Source organism: Labeo rohita, chromosome 24 (assembly GCF_022985175.1).
Source record: "Labeo rohita strain BAU-BD-2019 chromosome 24, IGBB_LRoh.1.0, whole genome shotgun sequence".
NCBI classification, from domain to species: domain Eukaryota; kingdom Metazoa; phylum Chordata; class Actinopteri; order Cypriniformes; family Cyprinidae; genus Labeo; species Labeo rohita.
Genome location: NC_066892.1, coordinates 16,936,997 through 16,963,109, shown reverse-complemented (window position 1 = coordinate 16,963,109; position 26,113 = coordinate 16,936,997). Strand labels below are relative to the sequence as shown.

The 26,113-nt window shown below is 34.5% G+C and overlaps 1 protein-coding gene across 1 annotated transcript in view; it reads left to right on the top strand.

The window, feature by feature from the left end:
• sema5a (sema domain, seven thrombospondin repeats (type 1 and type 1-like), transmembrane domain (TM) and short cytoplasmic domain, (semaphorin) 5A) overlaps positions 1-26,113 on the top strand; it is a 202,873-nt gene that overhangs the window by 65,462 nt on the left and 111,298 nt on the right. Inside the window, 2 exon segments of the mRNA XM_051098227.1 lie at positions 6,334-6,433; positions 10,912-10,957. Coding sequence (XP_050954184.1) covers positions 6,334-6,433; positions 10,912-10,957 — 146 coding nt within the window.

Genomic DNA, 26,113 nt, shown 5'->3' with positions numbered 1-26,113 from the left:
TATATATATATATATATATGAGTTCCTATTTTCATTACGTATTTCTGTCTCTTGTTCTCTTTTCTTTACTTTTTTGTATTTCATTTCTAATTTATATGTAGTTTGTCTACTGGTATTTATGTTAATACTTACACTAAAATAAAATGTGCGATTAGTTCATTCTTTTTAATCGATTATTTTTTTACATTTTTTTTAATGTTTACTTAAATAAGAGTTCTTATTGTATTTATTTAATATAAACAAAAATGAATGAATATATTTAGATATGTTAACACATTTAAATCAGTTTTATTATCTAAGTTATCCTATTTAAAATATATATATTTCCTAGTGACATCAGTAAAAAAAAAAAAAGTAATTAAAATAAGAAATATATATATGAGTTCTTAATTTAATTACTTTTTTATTTCTGTATCTTGTTCTCTTTTTCTTTACTTTTGTGAATTTCATTTCCAATAAATAGTAAATTAAATTCACATATCCAAATAGGAGTTCTTTCTTTCTTTTTCTTTCTTTCTTATTTATTTATTTATTTACTATTTATTTATGTTCTCTTTTCCTTTTGAAATAGTTTTATTTTTTTCTTAATCTTTATTCGAATAGGAGCTATTATTGTCATTATTTATTTAATGTAAACAGAAATAAATTATCTAAGTTTTTTTATATATATATATATATATATATAGATATAGATATAGATATAGATATAGATAGATATAGATATAGATATATAGATATATAGATATATATAATCCAAATAGAAGTTCTTGTTTTTATATCTTATTTTCCTTTGTGATTTTCATTTCCAGTCAATAGTTAGTTTGTGTAATATAGAAGTTCTTATTTTATTACTTATTGAATTACCTTTTTTAATTCAATATTTAATTAATTTTTACTTTTTTGCATTTCTTTTTTTTAATTTGTATGTAGTTTGTCTACTAGTGTTTATATTAATACTTACTTAAAATAGATTTGTTTTTCTATTATATTTCTTTTCTGTTTTTGTTCTTATTTTTATTGCTTAAAATAATACTTTTAAAATGTTAAATAAAACTAATGAATTTAAATCTATTAATGAATTTTAAGTTAAGAATTGTATTTGTTCTGTAAAAATTCAACTAAAACACAATTTTGTTTACTTCTCTGTATTTTATTTCTGATCTGCAGGTAACTTGTTCTAATCGTTCATAATTTGAAACTTGGCACTGTGTACCACAAATGTTGTTCTCTCTCTCGTGATAAATTGTTTGCAATGTTCTCCATTTGTAAGCCGCTTTGGATAAAGTGTCTGCTACCTGAATAAAAGCGAAAATAAGATAGATGTCCAATTTTCAAATCTTGTCTCAATATCACCTTAGTGAACCGCAATTCAACACAGATAAAATAGATAAAAAGGGCATCGGTTACTAAAGCTTAAATGAATGCCACTTGCATGCTGACTTAATAAATACCTTCTGTGTCTCTGAAATTTCATGCTTTGTGAAATAGTTTCCTCTGTAATTATAGTTGAACACACAGGCGGTGCTGTGCTTATCTTGACAAAGGCCATATAGAGAAGAGTGATTGATGGGCCTGTTTCTTTCTCTTTTTTTTAATCTAAACCTTTCAGACTTTTTCAGGCCACCCAGTAAGCCAATTTAGAGTGAATTGAAGGCTGAAAGAAACATTTTGCTCTCTCCTTAAATTTGCCTTTTTGAATCAAGCCTGCAGTCTGCATTTATAGTGGAGAATGTTCCTAGCAGCCTCTTTGAAAAAAATCAATAAAAAGGGTTGAGTCACAGAGATGCGTGTCTCGAACCAGACCAAAAGAGAGATGCTGGGAGCAAGAGGCTGTGTTTTCCTAAATGGAACACCTCTGTTGTCTTCTCCAGAGTGCTGTGGAGACACGTTTCTCCCTGGACCGCGTAATCCTTGTCCGTTAGGGAGCGAAAAAAAGCGGGAAGGACATCACGGACGCTCGGCTTTCCTCTGTGCAGACTATAAAGAAGATAAATATACGTCCCCACAGCCATGCCAGAACTCCAGCAGAGCTCCACTGTTAGATCTCTGTATAAAGACACACTGGTCGACTGTAAAGAAATGTTAATATCTGCACCGCGGAGCCGTTGCGCTCTGCTCACGAGTGCCGGGTTTTGCGATAACGCTCTGGACAGATGTTGCACACTCATAGTGAGTCAGGTTTACATTTTGTTTAGACTTCAGAGACTGAGTTTTCTTCTTTCTGGGAAAACAAGGCTTTTCTTTTGTTGTCGATGACAGGTTTAAGAAGCAGATGGTTCCCCACAGGTACAGTACATATCTTATGATCGGTGGGAGTGTTGTCTGTATGGGCTTGTCAGAGCTGTTGGTTTGGTGGAAAAACAAACCCAACACTTGACTTTTTTTGGTTTTATATACGAAAATATTTTATTTTACTTAGTTTCAAAAGTAAACGGTTTCCAAAGTTTACACTCTAAGAAAAACCGCTGGGTTAAAACAACCCAATTTGGGTTATTTTGGGTAAAATATGGACAAACCCAGCGTTGGTTTATTATTAATATTTGACGCAACATGCTGGGTTGCTTTAATTAACTCAAATATTGATTGAAAATTACTATTGCTGGCTTAAAATGAACCGAAAATAGGTTGGAAATTAAAAAGCAGACTAGAGGCAACAGTAATAATCAAAACGTGAAGATTTATTAAGTGAAAACACCCACCATGGGCAAAAAATAAGACAAAATAAATAATGCAGCACAGCTTTCAGCATTTAATATCACACAGTAAAGACTTTATAGACAAATAAAACGTATACAGTATAACGTTGGCTTGTCCTTGTATGTTAATATCAGATATGAATTGGATAAGTTGAAAACATTTTAAATACATTTACTGAAGTAATTTTATTTTATTTTATTTTATTTTATTTTATTTATTTATTTATTTATAATTTTTTCTGTTTAGCCGTAATTTAAAGTAGTATTAAAAGAACACTACAACGTAAGAAAAGTTTTTTTAAAAAGTTACTATTTTAACAATATTTTAAAAAATAATAAATATAAAGAATGTTTTTAAAGGCTTCTGCTCACCAAGCCTGCATTTATTTGATCCAAAGTAAAGCAAAAACAGTTTGAAATATTTTTACTTTTTAAAGTAACTGTTTTCTATTTGAATATATTTTAAAATGTCATTTATTCCTGTGATTTTAAAGCTGATTTTTTTTTGCATCATTACTCCATTCACATGATTCTTCAGAAATCATTCTAATATTCTGATTTGTTTTTCAAAAAATATAGTATTTGTATTATGTTGAATACTTAGTATGTTGACTAAAGCATTTTATAAATGGTTAAGTGTTAATTACGGACATTTTTTTTTTTATTTCTTTGTTTGTTTTCCATTATTTAGCATTTGCTAACAATACACACACTGTGTGATGTGGTTTTCTCTCATTTTAGTTACAAGTTTGTGTTGGGCTCCTCCCTGTGTAATTTTGGTTAGAAAACTTGTTTAAGAACAACTTCACGTCTAAAGACCCCAGCATTTACACAGCTGCGGCTTGTCAGATGTTCCTTCCTGTATTTGAAGAAAATTTGCTAAGAGCAAACATATTAATGTCTATTAAAAGAAACAGTCCTTGACAGTTCAAGAAAACAAGTTGAAAAGCAAACTAAGGCAAGTCCCTGCAGTCTTGACAGCCGTGACCTTGAAGGCTTTAAATTGCTTCCATGCTGAGGTTGATTTTTTGGAAAGTGCCCGTGTTGTTTTACTTCTTCATGCTCATTTTATATTGCTAATGTGGCTCTTTCACACATGTGGCTCTTGAATGAAATGTTTTTGTGTGAAGATATGAGTTTTACATGTTATTTTGTCATGAAATGACACCTGTAAGCGTTCGGTGTATCTTGCAAAGAATGCAAAGATTAACAGAACATAAATGCCTACCATTAGCTGACATGAGTTAACTACATCTAGGCTTTAGAGGGTTTTCCAGTAGCCCTTAAAAATTAATATATATCGTTATCATATGAAACAGCTTCTCAGAAACACTGGAGAACCACATTGAGTGTCTCCACATTCACTTACCAGTTCCAGTCTCGCTGAAGTTAGGGCTATCCCATAGAGACATGCAAGATTTATGGAGGAACATTGTGGTAACTGATGCTGTGGATCTTTAGGGAATTCTGGCTTCCTTTTGTATGCTCGAGACGCGCTTCTTCAGAAGAAAAACAACCCTATAAGAGTTACAGGAAGCTTTGTTGTTCAGCAGAGCTGTTAAACTGATTATTGAAATAAAATAACTTTATTGAAAAAATTTTGTAGATTATATATAATTCATTTACTAGGTTTGTAAATTATTCTGTTTGCAGTGCACAAAGGACAAAAAAGTGTCTGTCTGTTTATCTGTCTATCTATTTGTCTCTCTGTCTGTGTGTTTGTCTATTTCTCTGTCTGTCTGTCCATCTGCCCGCACCTCCGTCCATCTATTTATCTATCTTACCTATTATCTATCTGTCTGTCTGTCTGTCTGTCCTTCCATCTATCTGTCTGTCTGTCCATCTGTATGTCTGTCTTTCTGTCCATTCATCCATCCATCCACCCATCTATCTGTCTGTCTGTCTATCTCTTTCTGTCTGTCTGTCTATCCATCCATCTGTCTGTCTTTCTGTCCATCCATCAGTCTGTCTATCTGTCTGTCTATATGTCTTTCTATCTGTCTGTTTGTCCGTCCATCTGTATATCTTTTTGTCTGTCCATCCTTCCATCTATCTGTCTGTCCATCTTTCTGTATTTCTATCTGTCTGTCTGTCTGTTCATCTGTCTATCTATCCATCTGTTCGTCTGTCTATCTATCTTTCTATCTGTCTTTCTGTCTGTCCATCTATCTGTCTTTCTGTCTGTCCATCTGTCTATCTGTCTTTATGTCTGTCCATCCATCCATCCATCTGTCTGTCTGTCTGTTTATCTGTCTTTCTGTCAGTTCCATCCATCCATCCATTCATCTGTCTGTCTGTCTGTCTACCTATCTTTCCATTTCTCTGTCTCCATCTGTTCATCCGTCTGTCTTTGTGTCAATCTGTCCATCCATTCATCTATCTATCTATCTATCTATCTATCTATCTATCTATCTATCTATCTATCTATCTATCATCTGTCTGTCTGTCTGTTTGTCTGTTTGTCTGTCCATCTGTTTGTCCATCCATCCATCTGTGTGTCTGTCGGTCTATCTATCTGTCTTTCTATCTGTCTATTTATCTATATGTTTTTCTGTCTGTCTGTCCGTTCATCCGTCTATCTGCCATTCTGTCCTTCTATCCATCCATCTGTCTATGTGGCTTTCCGTCTGTTTGACTATTCATCTATTATCTATCTATCTATCTATCTATCTGTCTGTCTGTCTGTCTGTCTGTTTGTCTGTCCATCTGTTTGTCCATCCATCCATTTATCTGTGTGTCTATCGCTATCTGTCTATCTATCTTTCTATCTATCTATCTATCTATCTATCTATCTATCTATCTATCTATCTATCTATCTATCTATCTGTCTATCTGTCTGTCTGTCTGTCTGTCTGTCTGTTTGTCTGTCCGTCTGTTTGTCCATCTATCTATCTATCTATCTATCTATCTATCTATCTATCTATCTATCTATCATCTGTCTGTCTGTCTGTTTGTCTGTCCATCTGTTTTTCCATCCATCCATCTGTGTGTCTGTCGGTCTATCTATCTATCTATCTATCTATCTATCTATCTATCTATCTATCTATCTATCTATCTATCTATCTGTCTGTCTGTCTGTCTGTCTGTTTGTCTGTCCATCTGTTTGTCCATCCATCTATCTGTCTGTCTATCAGTCTATCTATCTATCTATCTATCTATTTTTAATTTATACATTTAATTAACTATATTTTTATATGTGTAATGCATGATTATTAATGTTCTTTGCAGAGTGACAAGACACATGCTTTTTGAAGCTGTGAAACAATGTATAGTCCATTCCGCTCATGTGTTAATGTGAAACTACATCCCAGAGCTGGAAAAAGCAATGACCAGTAGCACGACTTAACAAATGATACCATTACTGGAACAGCTAACCCAGCAGCTATCCCATTACACAGAGGTAGGTAGGCAAAAAGATGTTAGACAGGCCAAGATTGAGGCTATGATGTCAAGGCCAGAGGTTAATATGAAAGGCGCCATAGCGAGAGCATTTGATATGCATACCATACACCCGCACAGAAACAAAAACAAATGCACTCAGGAGCACTCAAACTGAAGAGAAATATAAATCACGACAGTGTTTGTGTGTGTGTCAGTTAGTGATGTGTGCTAACATGTGCCCTCTTTTGTTTTGCAGAAATAGAGCCTTGGATCCACCGATTCAGATCTGAGGGCACCGTCGATTATTCCCAGCTGACTTTCGACCCCGGCCAGAATGAACTAATCGTGGGCGCAAGGTAATGGTCATTTCTTCCATCACTGTGTGAAATTTAATTAGGACTCAGTCCATGGGTTTCAGTATACGAATGAGCGTATCGTTGTCAGAGGTTCTGGCAGTGTGTCTGCTAAGCCTTACATTCATATATTACTATATTTTCAGCAACACCAAACTGACACCCACTGCAAAAATGTCACGATTGCCAAGTTTCCCATGATTAGCCCAATGGTGACACACAATCCGAGTCCTCACAAAACCACACAATGAAACCGCAGAACTTTTGTGGCAGACAAAGACCAGCACAGACCCACCTCACCGACAGATACTTTGATAAAAAAATCGCACCATGAATGTGAGACTAGGATAGGATTTCCTGTGTCCACCTCTAATTAATGAGTGTGATGATTTCCACATAGACTTTCGCACTGTCCTACCATACATCTTCAGCCAAATTAATCTCATATTCCCGATCTGTCAGCAGCCTGGATGGTCTCCAAGCAATTATTTTGTGACAACCGCAGAAATGGTTTGATATGAGGCACTGTAACAGTTCATTCACCCACAGGGCCGGGAGCGGTAGAATAATTACTTTTTCTCTGAGAAGCAGGGATTACCATTCACTTCACCAGTGATTCATTGTATCATGAGCAGATTGTTTTTTTGTTTTTTTTTAACTTGAAAGTAACAAGACGGAAAGTGTTAGTTAGCTCTCAGAACCTGCTCTGAAGTGCAACACATCATTATCAAGTCTGACTTGGCTAAAGTGTTGCGGTTGGCATTCTTTGTTCTCTCCAAACATCAAAAATGACTTGCTGGTATAACAAAGAAGTGCATATCAGTGGTAATGGCTCACACGAAAAGACTATACAGTAGGAAACACTTGTTGAGTTTTCCCAGACATTGTGTTCTGATTGTTTTCCTATAATGAGAAAACTCAGTCACTCAGATCCAGCTAACGATTCGGTCTGTCAATAGATGTCTTGTATTTTCGGGTTCGGGTTTTGGAGACGGCAGACCTCTCAAACAAGACAAATGCAAACAACTGGAGCTAAAGGAATCCAGTAAAGCTCTTCAGATTGAGGTTGGGACTAGGGATGCACAATAAATCAATAATCATATTAATGTCAGCCAACAAATTTTACTGTTTATTATTATTATTACTATTATTATTACTATTATTAAGTAATCATAGAACACATTATTTTGTGCTGGCTAAATGCAAATTACAAAAACTACTTTTTCTGTGTGTTTATCTATTTATTTGTCTAATATATTGGTTATCTGCCTTAAAAATAAATATCAGATTATTCCTACCAAGAACTGGGTTTTTTTAGATTGGAGAGGTGAAAATAACAGTAAACAACACTGTTTATGCTGTTCAGCTATCTTTCTGTGGTTAATGTCCACCACTATGGATAGAATGAGTCAGGGGCTTTGGATCAATGTTGTTTGAATTGAGCTGTGAAGAGGAAAACTAAAGTCTTGTGTTGGTAGAACTCCATGATGCTTTCGGCTCGACTGGTTGTCCCTGGAGCAGATGGGTTTGCAGTGCCCAAGGCTTCACAAACGCACCCACAGTCTGGCCTAATGGATTGTGTGAAGGTTCTCCAACTGAGCTGCTGCTTTATCAAGGTCACTGAGCAACAGGGTTCTCATGAAGATACTCAGCAGCTCAAGGAGCATTCTGCCAATTACCAACACCAGACTGAGCAGACCTGTCAAAGTAAACACACTTAGAATGTGAAATATTTAGTCATGCCTTTACTGAAACAGATACAAATTTAAAACCTGCTTTTATACTAGTGCCTTGCAAAAGTATTCATACCCCTTAATTTTATCATGTTTTGTTGTTGCTGCCTTGTGTTAAACTGCTTTAAATTACTTTTTTCCACATCAATCTACATTCCGTACACCATAATGACAAAGCAAAAATAGAATTGTCACAACGTCGTAAATTTATTAAAAATAAAAAACTGAAATGAATACATTGCATAAGTATTCATACCCTTAATTTAGCACTTAGCTGATGCACCTTTATAGCCTTAAGTCTTTTTGGGTATGATGAGATAAGCTTTGCACATCAGCATTTGGCAGTTATCTGCCATTCTTCATCTCACCACTTCACCTTTCAAGCTCTGTCAGGTTGGATGGGGGCAGATGCACATTTTCAGGTTTCTCCAGAAATATTTGATTGGGTTCAAGCCAAGGCTCTGGCTGGGCCATTTAAGGACGTTCACAGAGTTGTCTATAAGCCACTCTTGCTGTCCCATTGGAAGGTGAACGTTCTCCCCAGTCTCTGGACTGGGTTTTCATTAAGGCTATCTCAGTATTTTGGTGCATTGAGCTTTCCTTCTACTCTGACGAGTTCCTCAGTCCCTGCCACTGAAAAACAGCCCAACAGCATAAGGCTGCTACCACCACACTTTATTTTTGGGATGCAACTGTGCAGGTGATGAGCGGTGCCTGGTTTTCAAACCTGATGCTTGGAATTGAAATACATCAGACCAGAGAATCTTGTTTCTCACAGTCTGGAGGTCCTTTAGTGTGTTTTCATGTGTCTTCACTGAGGAGAAGATTGAGTCTTGCCACACCTCTGTAAAGCTTCTCCTATCTCCACATTTGATCCGGGAACTCAACTAGAGTGACCATCAGGTTCCTGGTCACCACTCTATTCAAAGCCCTTCTCCATCAGTTGCTCAGTTTGACCAGGAGGCCAGCTCTAGGAAGAGTCCTGGTTGTTTGAGACTTTTTCCATTAAGGGTAACAGAGACTACATGCTTCTTCCAGGCAGCAGAATTTTTCAGAACTCTTCCTCAGATGTGTGGCTTGACGCAGTCCTATTTCTGAGCTCTACAGGATGTTTATTTGACCTCAGGGTTTGGTTTTTGCTCTGATATGGATTTTCAAATGTTAGACATTTTAGTAAGACGTGTGTGCCTTTCTAAATCATACTCATTCAATTGAATTTGCCACAGGTTAACTTTACTTGAAGCGTAGTAACATCTACAAGCAATATGAATGCTTCTGAGCTACATTTTATCTGTCCCAGATAAGGGTATGAATACTTATGCAATGGAAGTTTTCTATTTATAATAAATGTTCGCATATGTTAAAAACCTGTTGTCATTATGGTGTATGGAGTGTAGATTGATGTGGGGAAAAAAGTTATTTAAAGCAGTTTAACATAAGGCAGCAACATAAAATGTGACAAAAATGAAGGGGTATGAATAGTTTAGCAAGGCACTGCTGTATAAAATATTTATGTTCAGCCTAACCTTATACAACTTTCATTTAACAGAATGTACTTTTCCATTGTTTTCACTTTGACATTGCTTGATTTTTGTTCTCAAAAATATCTTATGTTATAGACAACTAGCTTTCTATCAAAAGTTAAAGTTAAAATTAAAGTTACGTAACTTTGGCTGTGGCTACATTTGGGCTTTTCATTTTTAAATAAGAATATTGTTCCAGAACCAACAAAGAATAATGATTCAAAGGATGTCGACTCACTTGGCCAGATCACATTGTTCCTGACGCCCCACTGAACTGCTCTCAAATGCAACTACGAAAAGAAATAGTCATGAATAACCTAGAGCGAGCACAGTCAGAATGCCTTGACACTGATAGTGTAGCTGTATGGTCATTACAAAAATAATAGCCCAGTAGTCTGTGCAAAGGAACTTTTGATAGTGAGAACCTAAAAAGACTGTAACGGTAATGCAGTGAAACACAATCAATAGACATGTCGATTCAGTAAGTGGACCTTAATCACAGCAACCTGATTTATCATGTACTCTCTTATACAATAAGACAGGCTTCGCTTTCCGATTACGCACTATATTGTTTTAGCAAATGTGTTTGTGCTTCCGACGTTCACAGATGCCGGACGGATATGCGATTTATGGTTCCACATATAAATTACATTTGAGATTAGAGTTGGCAGAATGCTATATTGCTACACTAGATTTCATGCTCGATGTTTGGAGAAGCAATTTTAGTTGTTTTTTGTTTGTAGAATTAAAATGCATGCAGCATTTACAGGCCTCTGCTGCTCCAAACAAGCAGCTTATCCTTAGGCAAGGTCCAGCATTGGCTCATTAAGGTGACAGTAGACTGCACACTTTGCATGAGAGGTTTTTGGCTCTGGCATATTGTTAGACTTCATCCAGATGTGCAGATTATACAAACTTGAACTGTTACGCCAGGTTATATTAAAACTGGATGTGCTTCGGGAGCATATTAATGTGATTTATTCAGCAATTAATTTGGCAATTTAGTTCCCAATCCTCTGATTTATTTATAGTCTTGTTGATCTCTGAAAAAGCTCAAAACGTTCCTCTCACAACATTGGCCAATTGCTATCACGCATGGATTCACTCAAAATGTTGCAACCCATAAAAATCTCCATTTATAACCGCAATCCCCTCCCACCCTCTGAGGCAACTTGTGTTCTGATTTGGGTGAAAATTCATGTATTTTTTCTGTCTTTTCTTTCAGAAATCATCTCTTCAGGCTACATTTAGAAGATCTTTCATTGATCCAGGTGGGTGAGAAGTCTATGTCTGTCTCTTTCTTATTTCCAGAATTGCTCAGACAGCTCACACACCCAGGATGAGACTAACAGGTGTTGCTACCGCCATGTGTGAATGCCAATTACGGTGGCTTCATAAGCTCTGAGAAAAAGACTCTGCCAATTTAAAAGTTGTCAGTTCGGCACAATGCTGACGTGACTGGCGTTCGTGCCCCGTGGGCTGGTGCTATCTGCTGTTAGATCCATATGTAAACTTTCCCCGGACTCCATTTTGGATTCATGTGGTTTGAAACCTATTAACAGCTCTCATTTGTGTGACCAGATGTCAGTTTGCGCTAAATATAATGTTTCAGTACTGGTAAACAAACACGGTCTTTGAGTGTGTGATACTGGCATTGAATTGGGAATTAAAAATGATGTTCGCTAATAAATATGATGAGGCTGATTAGGATTAGAGAGACTTAAGGGCTGTTCATACTCACTGTGTTTAATCACTGGAAATTGTTGTGTTTCTGTGCTTTATGAGGTGGCAGATTACTCTCTGAAAGTGAGAAAAAAAACATTATTTCTTGAAAAAAAAAGCAATAAAGCAGTCGTTGTTTTTTTTTTTTTTTTTTTTTTTTAGTGTTGCCAAGTCCACTGATTTCCACCGGAATTGGGCTACTTTAACACTGTTGCCATGGGTTGCTTTTCATGTCCGCGAGTTTAAGTGACCCCAATAATGTGAAAGTTATCCCCTGAAATTCGAATTTTACCAGGGAATCCTGCCAAAAACATGTATTTTACCCCTTAGTAAAAGGGGGACCCTCACCACTGGGCAGGTTTTGTTGTGGAAACATGGCAACCCTGGTTGCAACCAACATGAAGGAAAAAACAGAAAAAGGAATGTCAGAGAAAACTCTCATTACAGCCTTGTCTTATTGTTTATACGTAGGTAATAATATGTATATGTATTTACAAGCACAACCCGTACATTTGTGTCCATTTTTATTGATGCTGAATCTAGATGTATTTCTACTTTTAAAATTAACATACGCTTAAAAAACAAAATATTTACAGATCTATTATATCATTAAGATCCTCGGATCAATGCCATTTTATCATTTTATAACCTACCCATCAAACCTAAACCTACCCATTTTAATAGCGAAAATTAATTTTTATAATTTAATCAATAAGCTATTTGCATTTTTAGCCCCCTAAACCTACCCCCAAACCTAAACCTACCCATTTTAATAGTGAATATGCATTTATATAATTTTATCAATAAGTGATTTAGATTTTTAACCCACTTAACCTAATCCCAAACCTAAACCTACCCATTTTAATAGCAAAATTTAATTTTTATCATTAATCAGTAAGCAATTTAGATTTTTAGACCCCTTAATCTCCCCTAAACCTACCAATTTTAATAGCGAAAATTCATTTTTATAATTTTATAAATAAGCAATTTAGATTTTTAGCCCCCTTTACATACCCCCAACCCTAAACCTACCCATTTTAATAGTGAAAATTCATTTTTATCATTTAATCAATAAGCAATTTAGATTTTTAGACCCCTTTACCTACCCCCAAACCTAAACCTACCCATTTTAATAACAAAAATTTGTTTTTATCATTTACTCAATAAGCAATTTAGATTTTTAGACCCCTTAATCACCCCCAAACCTACACATTTTAATAGCAACAAATTAATTTTTATAATTTAATCAATAAGTGATTTAGATTTTTAGACCCCTTAATCACCCCTAAACCTATACCCATTTAATAGCAAAAATTAATTTTTATCATTTAATCAGTAAGCGATTTAGATTTTTAGCCCCCTTAACCTACACACAAACCTAAACCTACCCAATTTAATAGCGAAACTTGATTTTTATCATTTAATCAATAAGCGATTTAGATTTTTAGCCCCCTTAATCACCCCTAAATCTACCCATTTTAATAGCGAAAATTCATTTTTATCATTAAATCAATAAGCGATTTAGATTTTCAGACCCCTTAATAACCCCTAAACCTACCCATTTTAATAACGAAAAATTCATTTTTATCATTTAATCGATAAGCGATTTAGATTTTTAGCCCCTTTAACCCACCCCCAAATTTAAACCTACCCATTTTATAGTGAATATAAAAGTATATGTTTTACACACTTAGATATAACCAATTTGTTAAATCAAACTAAAACTTAAAATTGCATGAAAATCAGTGGGGTGAAAATTATAGTAAATCTCTATGTCTGTGTCAGTTCAAAAATAAGTTAACTATTAAAAAGAGCGTAGCTGAACGTAAGTTCGCAAAACCTTTCTTACTGGTCTATAACCACAACATTTACAAATCCATATAAAACCAACATGAATACAAAGTGTACAACTTGGCACAAGTTTGAAACTAGATGACTTTAGGTAACTGTGTTGCTGTGAATTGCTGTCAGTGTAAACGTCGCTTTAAACTCAGGCCTCACCAGATGTACTTCTTCTATAAAAGCCAGGGCTATCAAATGCTCTTAATGAGCCTAGTTTAGAAGCCAAATGGACCTAAATGTAGACCTGCATATCTCCCAAATTACACCTTATTCCCTTAACAAGTTTCAAACATAATTACCCAAGAGTAACCGCTGTCTTGTAATATCTGCTGCAGACAAGTTACTTTCCCTCTCCTATTGCATTCAGCATCTTACAACCCTGTAAATAACTATTCAAACATTGACATGTTTGAAAATTCATTTGAAGTGTTTCCCAGTGTAAAGAAGTGGACTCCTTTGAGGCCTCTGAAAGAGACAAACACTGGCTGTTTAACATCTTTAACATCATGGGGTCTTCTCAAAAAGTCTGACCTCCTGGGGAAAAGAGCAAACAGACCAGACCCAACTTTTGAGATGCCTTTTGTTCTGACCTGCTCACAGGGAACCGGCATCACAAAGATGAGCCCTGCCATTGCTCTCCAGCCAATCCTTTTCTCCATAATAGAATTCCTTCACTTGCCTCACAGCATGGTGTCTTGTGTGTACTTTTTCGTTTTGGTCTTTTTATGCCCTTTGTCAGTGCTACAGCTGACTTTGTTGAAGGTTTCTCTGAAAAGATTGGGAGAGCTTCCCAATTTAGCTTGACCTCAGGCCCAAATTCACTGCGGTTTACAAGTATTTGTATGTTGTTTGTGTTTTTAAGCATTCTTGACTTTGATCTGAGGTAAAAATGACAGTATTGCTTAAATGTTGTCGCCTTGTGAGTTTCTTTGTGAGGTTTTAGTGGAATATGGTTTATTCCGAAGCTTATTTTCAGTTTTTCTTCTCCTCTTATACAACAACTTTAACGAGATCACAGGCAAGGGGATACTATGAATGATTCTGGCAATATGGTGCAATGAGCGAGAAGTCCTGAGACCTGAGAAGGAAATGACCTAGAAAGTGCTGCTTTTATCCTTCATTGATCTCAGAGAATAGAGCTTTCTGTAGCAATGATGCATCAGCAATGGGAAAAATAAACCCGCAGAGTGACCCATCATGTGTCTGCAACACCTCCGCTAGTGTTTAAGAGCACAGGTTTGTGAAGCATTAAAAGCCTTTTAATGGCAGAACAAATGTGGCAGCACTACAGCAGATGTATAGTATGTAATCATTTTATGGACATGGGCAGGGCACATTATATTTCATGGGTCATTGTACAAAATGAGTTTAATTTCTGTCCCCTACTATATATGCAGCTATGTAAAAATAACTGCAAAATTCAAATAGCTGATGTCAACTAAAAATGTCTTTATAATGCATATTAAAAGCTAATTTAAAACTATTTTGTTATACATATATATATATATATATATATACAAATATGTTGTATATATGGCCAAAAATATTGGCACCCTTGCAATTCTGTTGGAAAATGCAACACTTCTCTCAGAAAATTGTTCCAATTGCAAATGTTTTGGTATTCACATCCTTATTGTTTTTGTTTGCACTGCAACAACGCACAAAAAAAAACAGAGAAGAAAAGTAAAACTTGATAAAATTTCACACAGAACTTAAAAATGGACTGGACAAAATTATTGGCACCTTGTCAAAATTGTAAGACATAATTACTTTTCAAGTATGTGATGCTCCTGTAATTTGTATTTAGACACACCTGTAGCAAGTAACACGTGTGAGCGATATAGTAATCACCAGTTGCAACCAGTTAAAATGGAGAAAAGTTGACTCAACCTTTGTGTTGTGTGTCACACTGAGCATGGAGAAAAGAAAGAAGTGTAAAGAGTAGTCTGTGGATTTGAGAGAAAAAATTGTGGAAAAACACGGACAGTCTCATGGCTACAAGTCCATCTCCAGTGATCTTAATGTTCCTGTGTCCACTGTGCACAATATCATCAAGAGGTTTACAGCCCATGGCACTGTAGCTAACCTCCATTTGACAGGGACGGAAGAGCAAAACTAATGAAAAATTAGGAAAACGAAGGATTGTTTCAAAGGTGGATAAAGAACCCTGATTAACTTCCAAACAAATTCAAGCTGATCTGCAGACACAGGGTACAACAGTGTCAGCTTGCACTATCTGTCACAATCTGCATGAAAAGGGACGCTATGGTAGGAGACCCAGGAGGACACCACTGCTGACACCATGGCGTAAAAAAGCAAGACTGGAGTTTGCCAAAACTTATGTGACAAAACCACGACCCTTCTGGGAGAACGTACTGTGGACAGATGAGACAAAAGTAGAGCTTTTTGGTAAAGGACATCATGGCACTGTTTACAGAAAAAGAAATAAGGCCTTCAAAGAAAAGAACACAGTCCCTACTGTAAAACATGGTGGAGGTTCAAAAAGGTTTTGGGGTTGATTTGCTGCTTCTGGCACTGGATGCCTTGACTGTGTGAACGGTATCATGAAATCTGATGATTACCAAAGAATTTTGGTTCTCGACGTAGTGGCCAGTGTCTGAAAGCTGCGTCTCCACCAGAGGTCATGGGCCTTCCAACAGGACAATGACTCGAAACACACTTCAAAAAGGTCTCAGAAATGGTTACAAACAAAGTGCTGGAGAGCTCCTAAATGGCCAGCAATGAGTCCAGATCTAAATCCCATAAAACACCTGTGGAGAGATCTCAAAACAGCAGTTGGGAGAAGGCATCCTTCAAATCTGAATGACTTGGAGCAGTTTGCAAATGAAGAGAGGTCCAAAATTCCAGTAGAGAGGTAAAAAAAAACTCATTCATGGTTACAGAAAGCGCTTGATTTCAGTTATTTTTTCCAAAGGGGGTGCTACCAAATATTAAGTTAAGGGTGCCAATAATTTTGTCCAGTGCATTGTTTGGGTTCTATGTGAAATAGTATCAGTTTTGACATTTCTTCTCTGTTTTTTTTGTGTTCTAATTTTGTGTGAGTACCAAAACATTTGCAACTGCAAAAGGACTGCATTTTCTGACAGAATTGCAAGCGTGCCGATATTCTGTATATATAGCTCCTTTACTTTTCTAATGCATTATATTATTATACATTATATCCAAAATTATATCAGAATTGTACACAGTGCTTGTGCTGTTTTTGAGTGTTATGAGATGGAGCAGTTCTCTGTGAGGGTGACTGTAAATTGAACTCTTTTTTGGGGATAAAGTTTACCGTCTATTGATCCAGAATGAAGTTTGGTATCATAATTTACCATGACTTCAGTTTCCTGCAAGTCCCTTTGCAGTAATGAAAAGCAGATTTAGATCTGCAGAGTTTGTTGAAAGAGACCCCTTTGGAAGGTGGGGCAGGTCAGCTATACTTTAATGAAAAGTGAATGTCTCAGACTAGTTTAATTTTCTTAGAAATCTTCATAATGGAAAAAAGAAGGAGGTCACGAAGTGATAGACACAACGAAATATAGGAGTATTTCAAACTGTCAGTGCAAAGTCACATACTTATATGTTGAGAGTGTGAGTTTGCTGACAGGTCCAGATGATGTCTCCTAATGCTTGTCCTCTGTGTATCGCTGTTGTTCTGTCAGGCTGTCGTCCACAAGAGAGATGGGGAAAGCAGGTTTTCAGATGTGATTTCACAATGTAAACCTGCTTGTTGATAGACAAACTTCTGATGGACTAGTCTACACTGGATTTCGTCTTGGGCTCCCTGCAAGCTGCCTGACAGGAAGTCAATGAAATCAGTACACATACAAATAATTTAAATAGTGGGGCTGACAGTTGTTACATTCATTGTATTATTTGCTTACAATATGTTACATTAATCAGTGCATCAAATTGAAAGACTTAAAAAGTAATTCTAATTATAAAGTAAAATAAATAAATAAATAATTGAATTAATTAATTAATTAATTAAAAAGTAAATAAATTAATTAATTAATTAATTAAAAAGTCAGAATTGCAGGATATAAACTTGCAATTGTAAGAAATAAAGTATTTGCATAGTTTGTATCTCACAGTTCTAACTTTTTCCGCAATTTTGAGTTTATATCTCACAATTCTGATGTTTTTTTCTCAGAATTGTAAGATATAAACTTGTAGTTGCGAGTTATTAAGTTAGAATTGTGAGATATAAACTATTTGTATAGTTTGTATCTCACAATTCTGACTTTTTTGTCGTAATTACGAGTTTAAATTTCACAATTCTGACTTTTTTCTCAAAATTGTGAATCGTGTGCAACTTATAAAGTCAGAACTGTGGGATAGAAACTCGTAATTATGAGAAATAAAGTCAGAATTGCAAGATATAAACTTTTTGTATAGTATAGCATATCGCAATTCTGACTTTTTTGGCAATTTTCAGTTTATATTTCGCAATTCTGACTTTTTTTCTCAGAATTGTGTGACATAAACTTGCAATTTTGACTTTTTCTCAGAATTTGCGAGATATACAGTAAATTCACAATTGCAAGTTATAAAGTCAGAATTGCAGGATGTAAACTTACAATTGTGAGATATAAAGTATTTGTATAGTTTATATCTCACAATTCTGACTTTTTCCTCAAAATTGTGATATAAACTCGCAAAAAAGTCAGAATTGCAAGATATAAACCATTTGTATAGTTGTGTATCTCGCAATTCTGACTTTTTTGTCAAAATTGTGAGATATTAACTCGCAGTTACAAGTTATAAAGTCAGAACTGTGGGATATAAACTTGCAGTTGCAAGAAATAAAGTCAGAATTGCAAGATATAAACCATTTGTATAGTTTGTATCTTATTTCCCACAATTTCAAGTTATCTCGTAATTCTGACTTTTTTCGTAATTTTGAGTTTTTTCTCCGAATTGTGAAACATAAACTCGAGTTATAAAGTCAAAATTGCAGGATATAAACTCCCAATTGCAAGATGTAAACTATTTGTATAGTTTGTATCTCACAATTATGACCTTTTTTTGTAATTGCAAGTTTAAATCTCACAATTCTGACTTTTTTCTCAAAACTGTGAGATATTAACTCACAATTACAAGTTATAAAGTCAGATTTGCAGGATATAAACTCACAGTTTTATGAAATAAAGTCAGAATTGCTATATAGCTTATATCTGAATTTATATCTTGCAATTCTTAGAATTGTGAGATATAAACTTATAATTGTGAGTTATAAAATCTGAATTACAGAATATAAACTCAAATTGCGAAAAAAGGTAGTCACAATTGTGAAATAAAAAACTATTTGAATAGTCTGTATCTCGCAATTCCGACATTTTTTCGCAATTGTGAATTTATATCTTACAATTCTGACTTTATTATCAAAATTATGAGATATTAACTCACAACAGAAAAAAAGTCAGAATTGCAAGTTTGTATCATACAAGTGTGAGAGAAAAAAAGTCGGAATTGCGAGATAAAAAGTTGCAATTACCTTTTTTAATTTTTAGTCAGTGGCGGAAATGGGTTTCCGGGTAATTATGACTTTATTGTCTCACAGTTCTGACTTTTTATCTCATAATTACAGAATTGTGATGAGTTTATATATGAAAATTCTGTGAAATATAAATTTACAACTGCGAGAAAAGTTAGAATTGTGAGAAACAGAACTGTACGTTTATATATTATGTCTTTTGTTGTTGTTTTGACACTTTCCTCTTAAATGTATGCAAATGTAGTTTCTTCAATGGGATTCTGAAGTCCAGATGGACTGAACAATGCATCTCTTCTCTCAGTGGTCAAATGACAGAGGTGCTTGAGGAAGAGCAGCTCTATTGTTGAGTCTTTATGTTCTCAGTCTACAGAGTCCACCTTGCTCAGCCGATTTTCCTCTGTCAAATCTGCTCTCCCTTGAGCATTTTGCATATTGTACAGTAGCAGCACTCCTAGCGCCACTGATTAATTGCCTGAATAAATGCATTGTAGTCACTTCATTGTATTTCAAGCTTGACAAATGAACGCCAGAGCCTGTTTCCCCAGTACGCCTCTATTCAGCTGTTTTGCGAGAGTAAATTTAAATCAGTTGTTAATATGCAACAGAGCAATTGGCGTCTTTATTCCTGATGCATATGTATAAGTTTAACACTGTGTCATTAAATAATTGAATACTTAACTCTAAGTGAACTGGATGAGGTCTGGCTGCTCAGGATAGTTTGCTTTTCTTCTCCCGGTCTCAAAGGAAATGAGGTGGCGTCTTATCCAAATGGTTTGTTGACCGATCGCCTCGGGTTAAACCTGTATGCCCTCTGCACCGCAGCCAGCCTGCTGTGTCAGTTCAGCACACATGCACTCATAATGGCGTGCCGCTCACTTACTCTCTATTTAACGCAGCAGTATAGCTCCTCAGCTCATGGCAGCTGTCTCGTTTCAGACGTACCGGCCCGGACCTGTCATGTACATTTGCTCCCGCAGCAAATATGGTAATCATTGTGATTTAAACCGCTGTTTAGTCGTTTGCTCTAAGGGGATATGCCCATGAGTGCAATTCAACTTTTCGCTGTACTTACACACATGCACCAGTGCGTTTGGTTCAGCAGAAATAGAGCCATTACTGTGATCGATGATTTTATCATGTCAGCTGGTTGCGTGGTGATTTTCTTCAGCCGTGACTCTGGATCTATTGTTCATTTTGTCTTGTTTATGTTTTATTCAGTGGCACCGGAGCTGTGAGTGACGTTACAAACTCATGAATCCTAATTAGCCCTTATTTGATGTTGCTAGGTAATATTCTTAGAATGAATGAATGAATGAAATTCTCAAACATGAAGTTAACCTTATAAATAAATAAATGTTTGATATTTTATCAGATATTTTATATTAGATATTTGTGCTGCCTCTCAAATATTTTTTAATTCTGAGATGTCAAAACTGAAACATGACGTTAACCTTATAAATAAATAAATAAATAAATAAATAAATGTTTGATATTTTATCAGATATTTATACAACCTTTCAAATATTATTTTAATTCTAAGATGTCAAAACTGAAACATGAAGTTTTTCAAATAAATAAATAAGATTTTATCAGATATTTTATATCAGATATTTGTACTGCCTTTCAAATATTATTCAGTTATGGGATGTCAAAACTAAAATATGAAGTTAATCTTGTAAATAAATAAATACATAAATGTTTTATATTTTAGTTGATATTTTATATCAGATATTTGCACTGCCTTTCTAATATTATTTAATGTTGAGTAGTTAAACTAAAACATGATGTTAAACTTTAAATAAATATATAAATAAATAATAAATAAATAAATAAATGATGTTTGACATTTTTTCATACAGTATCAAATATTTGTACTGCCTTTCAAATATTATTTAATTCTAAGATGTCAAAACTGAAAAATGTAGTTAACTTTATACATAAATAAATAATGTTTGATATTTTTTCATATATTATCAAATATTTGTACTGCCTTTTAAATATTATTTAATTCTGAGATGTCGAAACTGAAACATAAAGTTAACTTTATGAATAAATAAATAAATGTTTGATATTTTGTCGATTTTATATCAGATATTTGTGCTGCCTTTCAAATATTATTTAATTCTGAGATGTCAAAACTGAAACATGAAGTTAACTTTATAAATAAATAAATAAATAAATGTTTGACATTTTTTCATATAATATCAAATATTTGTACTGCCTTTCAAATATTATTTAATTCTAAGATGTCAAAACTGAAAAATGTAGTTAACTTTATACATAAATAAATAATGTTTGATATTTTTTCATATATTATCAAATATTTGTACTGCTTTTTAAATATTATTTAATTCTGAGATGTCAAAACTGAAACGTAAAGTTAACCTTATAAATAAATAAATAAATGTTTGATATTTTTTCTATTTTATATCAGATATTTGTACTGCCTTTCAAATATTTAATTCTGAGATGTCAAAACGGAAACATGTAGTTAACTTTATAAATAAATAAATAAATAAATAAATAATATTTGATTTTTTTATCATATATTTTATATCAAATATTTGTACTGCCTTTCAGATATTTAATTCTGAGATGTCAAAACTGAAACATGTAGTTAACTTTATACATAAATAAATAAGTAATGTTTGATTTTTTTATCATATATTTTTTTATATCAAATATTTGTACTGCCTTTTAAATATTATTTAATTCTGAGATGTCAAAACTGAAACGTAAAGTTAACCTTATGAATAAATAAGTAAATGTTTGATATTTTATGTATTTTATATCAAATATTTGTACTGCCTTTCAAATATTTACTTCTGAGATGTCAAAACTGAAACATGTAGTTAACTTTATACATAAATAAATAAATAATGTTAGATATTTTTTCATATATTATTTTGTACTGTCTTTAAAATATTATTTAATTCTGAGATGTCAAAACTGAAACGTAAAGTTAACCTTATGAATAAATAAATAAATGTTTGATATCTTATCTATTTTATATAAGATATTTGTACTGCCTTTCAAATATTATTTTATTCTGAGATGTCAAAACGAAAACGTAGTTAACTTTATTAACTTTATTAATAAATACATAATATTTGATATTTTTTCATATATTATCAAATATTTGTACTGACTTTAAAATGTTATTTAATTCTAAGATGTCAAAACTGAAATGTAAAGTTAACCTTATGAATAAATAAATAAATGTTTGATATTTTATCTGATATTTGATATCAGATATTTCTACTGCCTTTCAAGTATTATTTAATTCTGAGATGTCAACACAGAATTGCAAACCATTTAAATTAAGATACATTAAGATTATACATTCTATAAAATAAAATAAACAAAGAAACAAAAAAATTAGAATTGTAATTCCTCAAACATCAAGATACAATAAATAAAAAAATTTAAAAAAATCTTTTTTCAACATTTTCAACAATTCTAGACTCACACGGATCTGAATGACATTTTATCATCATTTCACTCAGTTCCAATTTCCGTGTATTTCTAAAACCTGAAAGAAAATTAGCATTTGTTTGATCCACGGATTTCAGTGAGTTTTTCCAATGGGTTTCAGAATAACATTCTTTGAGTAAAACAGCATCTGTGATTAATATTACTTGAAGAAACATGTGCAGCCAGTTACATTAATTGCACTTTCATACTTCAAACATGATTTTTTTAATCAGTTGTGTGCTTTAAAGTTGCTAACAAGTTGTCACATAAGAAACCTGCTAGTAAGTTAAAATACAAAGCTGGTTCAAACACATTTAAAGATAGACTGGGCACAATTAGACGTATCAAGAAGCTCTAAATTGAAAATTTTCTAAAGAGCAGGAGTTTGTGAAAAGTGTTACTAACAGCATTTCGCTGTAATATTGACTTTGACACGTTATATCATTAACTTGCCTTTTATAAGCAATATAAAGCCGAAGTAAAAGAGACAGATTGTCAGTCATGTGTTTCATTAACCTCTCTTACTCACCGTCACTAAAACAATTACATGCACTGATCAACAGAACACTTGTGCTCATTTCTAAGGGTGGCTGTTTCAATTGCTTCCAGTTGCTCAGCCATTTAAATTTGTGAAATAATGAACATATGAGCTCCCCTTCAGCGCTCTGTATACTGTAACTCCATCAGATGTCTGATTAACAAGGGACTAGACTTGGACTGCAGTCTTCTATGCCAATTACGGTCTGATAATGGCTACTTAGCAGCATACTCTAGTAAAAGCTGCTGGGATTTTATCCCATTTACATATATAATGAGTGGAGATGTATTGGGTTTTGGTGAAAGATCACTTTTGGCTAAGATTTGTGTAATAGATGAGCTTTCAAACTCATTTGCAAGCCACAGTTGCAGGGCAGGATGAGATCACCTTAAATCTCCACACTTCAGTGCGTCGTAATTATGAAAATGCACGATTAATCCGATTGAGCAAGATGCTATACTTTGTCATCTGTTGACTGTCGCCTGACGTGCTGCTTGTTGAAATGAGCAGAATTCATTGAATACCCAAAGCGTGCCTGTGGTTGCATTCTTCAACTCAGATAATACAAGCATGCACAACAGAAATGCTTACGATCATTTATGCATGCTTTGTTTTGTCTTGGGGATGTAAATTCCAGGCAGAACTCGGCGAAAGCCGTGTGGTGGGCGACTCTGCCCACACAGTGCTGACTGGGTCTCTTTGGCCCACCTGTTCCTGACAATGACCGCTCAGTTCTGGGGTCTGCACAGGACCATCTGGAACAATGGAGCAAGTCTACCATGCAGGAGTGGTGAAACTGTAAAGACATTAAAGTGTGCAGATGTTCTCTGTGTTTTGATAAAAGTTAGGTATGTAACCAGTCGTATAACCTCAAAAAAGAAAACATCTGAAAAGCTGAAAGACAAACTGTTGAAAACAAAAGCTGAATTAATAGTGTTTTCATGACGCGTCATCGGTCGACACTGAATGTAAACAATGCCACTGAACCGAACGAAGCTTGCATATTTTTCTGATTATCGCTGCCGAAAATAGTCAATTATTGTCATGTTTCGGGCTGTACTAATCGTTCGGACAGGGAAAAACATTTGGAGTACTATAGACTGCCAAAAAATCAAGGAGAAGAGTGCAAAAAACTGTCTGAGGAACAAAAGGCAATTATGATTGGCCAAACTGAACTAGTGTTTCCAGGGCGAGAATCCTGACAACATTCATGTTGTTCTTATAATTTCCAGTCAGGTAGGTGAAATATTAGGCTAATATCTTAATTAATACTGCTTTTACGTATCTTTGCCTCGTATTAATTTTAGTTTGTCAAAATGTTTTTCCTATGGCCACTAAGGTTGGGTATCGAGAACCGGTTCCAAATGTCCAAAAACGTGCATTTCGGTTCCGCTTAATTCCTGCGTTCGCATTTTAAAGCGATTTTAAATTTTTAAATCAAATCATTCAAGAGCAGGAAGGGAAAAAACTTGCGCACTGTTCGAGTGCATCACACACATCTGAAGCGCGAGCATGAACAACGGTCCCGGTGCGGGTTCCCGCCTGTGTCCGTTCTCGAACCGTTCCGTGCATTTCCACAGCATGAAAGGTCGTTCCGGGCGGGGTCTGATTTCTCTTTCACTTTTACCACCCAATATGCCGAAAATATGTCAGTATATCGTCATAAACACAGCCATTTTTTGTCGAAAGTGAAAGTGAAAGTAAACAGATGAGGGAGAAAACGCATGTGCAACAGTATTTTTATATCCATTTGCGTTCTGTGACAGTAACCTAATAAATGTGCTGGCTGTCATTACGTTAATGCAAGAAAAAAAAATCATTCACTGATAATGACTGAATATCTTTCGTAATTTTAGTGAGTTAATCTATATTTTATTTATGAAAAGAAAACTATGCAGTGTTTTTAAGCTTTTGATTTAAATTTCTGTATCTGTAATTTGTTCAAGTGTATTTATTTATGCTCTTGCTAATTTATTTGCTTGTTCCTATTTTATTACTGACTGTTCACTTGCCTTTAACGGTTTAATGTTTGAAATTGATATTAGTCGTTCATTAGTTGTTTTTGCTGTGGTATTTTTTTGTTAAAACTATAGGCAAAATAAACCTCATTTTTATTGACTTTTTAATGTTATTGGAATTGAAACTAGAAATCGTTAAGAATCTAAATCGATAAGCAGAATCGGAATCGGAATCAATCAAATTCAGCATTGTGTTCTACACCGTGTTTTTTCTTTTATATGTTTTCCTCAGCGCATATATATTTCTTCTCTGTCAATGAAAATAGTCTAATTCTAAAAGAAGCCAAAACATCAAGCAAAACACACAATGGATCAGAATATGTAAGTGGAGTGGAGCGCAAGTTTCCCTGTGCTCTGTGCATTTTGTAATAACTCCTCTGTCATTCCGGTTCAAGTTTTCCATTTCGCAATACATGCTAGCTTTACGCTCTCTGGTAAATGTGCACGGGTTTAAGCGACTCCAATAACGTGATATTTATCCCCTGAAATCTGAATTTTACCAGGGGAGTCCCACCAAAACATAATTTTGAGTAGCATTGGGTGGGTTTTGTTGTGAAAACCTGGCAACCCTGCTCTCTTTTGAGAGAAACTTGATTAATTCCTAGCCATGCTACATCTATATTTAAACACTGATATTAACATTAACATACAAATTTAAAACTTTTTAAACTATTACGTTGAGTCTACCAACTTATTCTAGAAATGACTGAACAGGGGCATGACTAGTAGGCTAGAAACATGATAATAATTGACAATTTTCATCAGCAATAATCAGCAAAATATGCAAGTTTCATTCGGTTCAGTGGGCTTGCTCACATTCAGTGCCGACTGATGACGCGTCGTGAAAACACTTATATTATGACAGAATATTTCTATTCTGTCAACAATAAAATCCCAATTCTAAAAGAAGCCAAAGCATTAAGCAAAACTCAGAATGGATCAGAATATGTAAGTGGAATGGAGCAAAAGTTTTCCATCGGCTCCAAGTGTTCCTGATAACTCTGCTGTAATTCCAGTCCAAGTTTTCCATTTCACAATACCTGCTGCCTTCACGTTCACTGGTAGGAGAAACCAAATTAATTCGTAGCCAGACACATCTATCCGCCTTTTTCCTCAATGCAGAAGTAAGCTTATGGGTGAGACTTCCAGTTCATTAGCCGCTATGGAGAAATAATAAAACTAATAACAACGCGCGGTAAACAGTAAAACTGTTTGTACTACAAACCAGTGTGTTCGTAATTAAGATACTGTAGTACATTCGAATAATATGGTAAGACACACCAACACCAACAAGCTGTTTTGTACAGCTAAAAATGAAAATGTTCTGTCA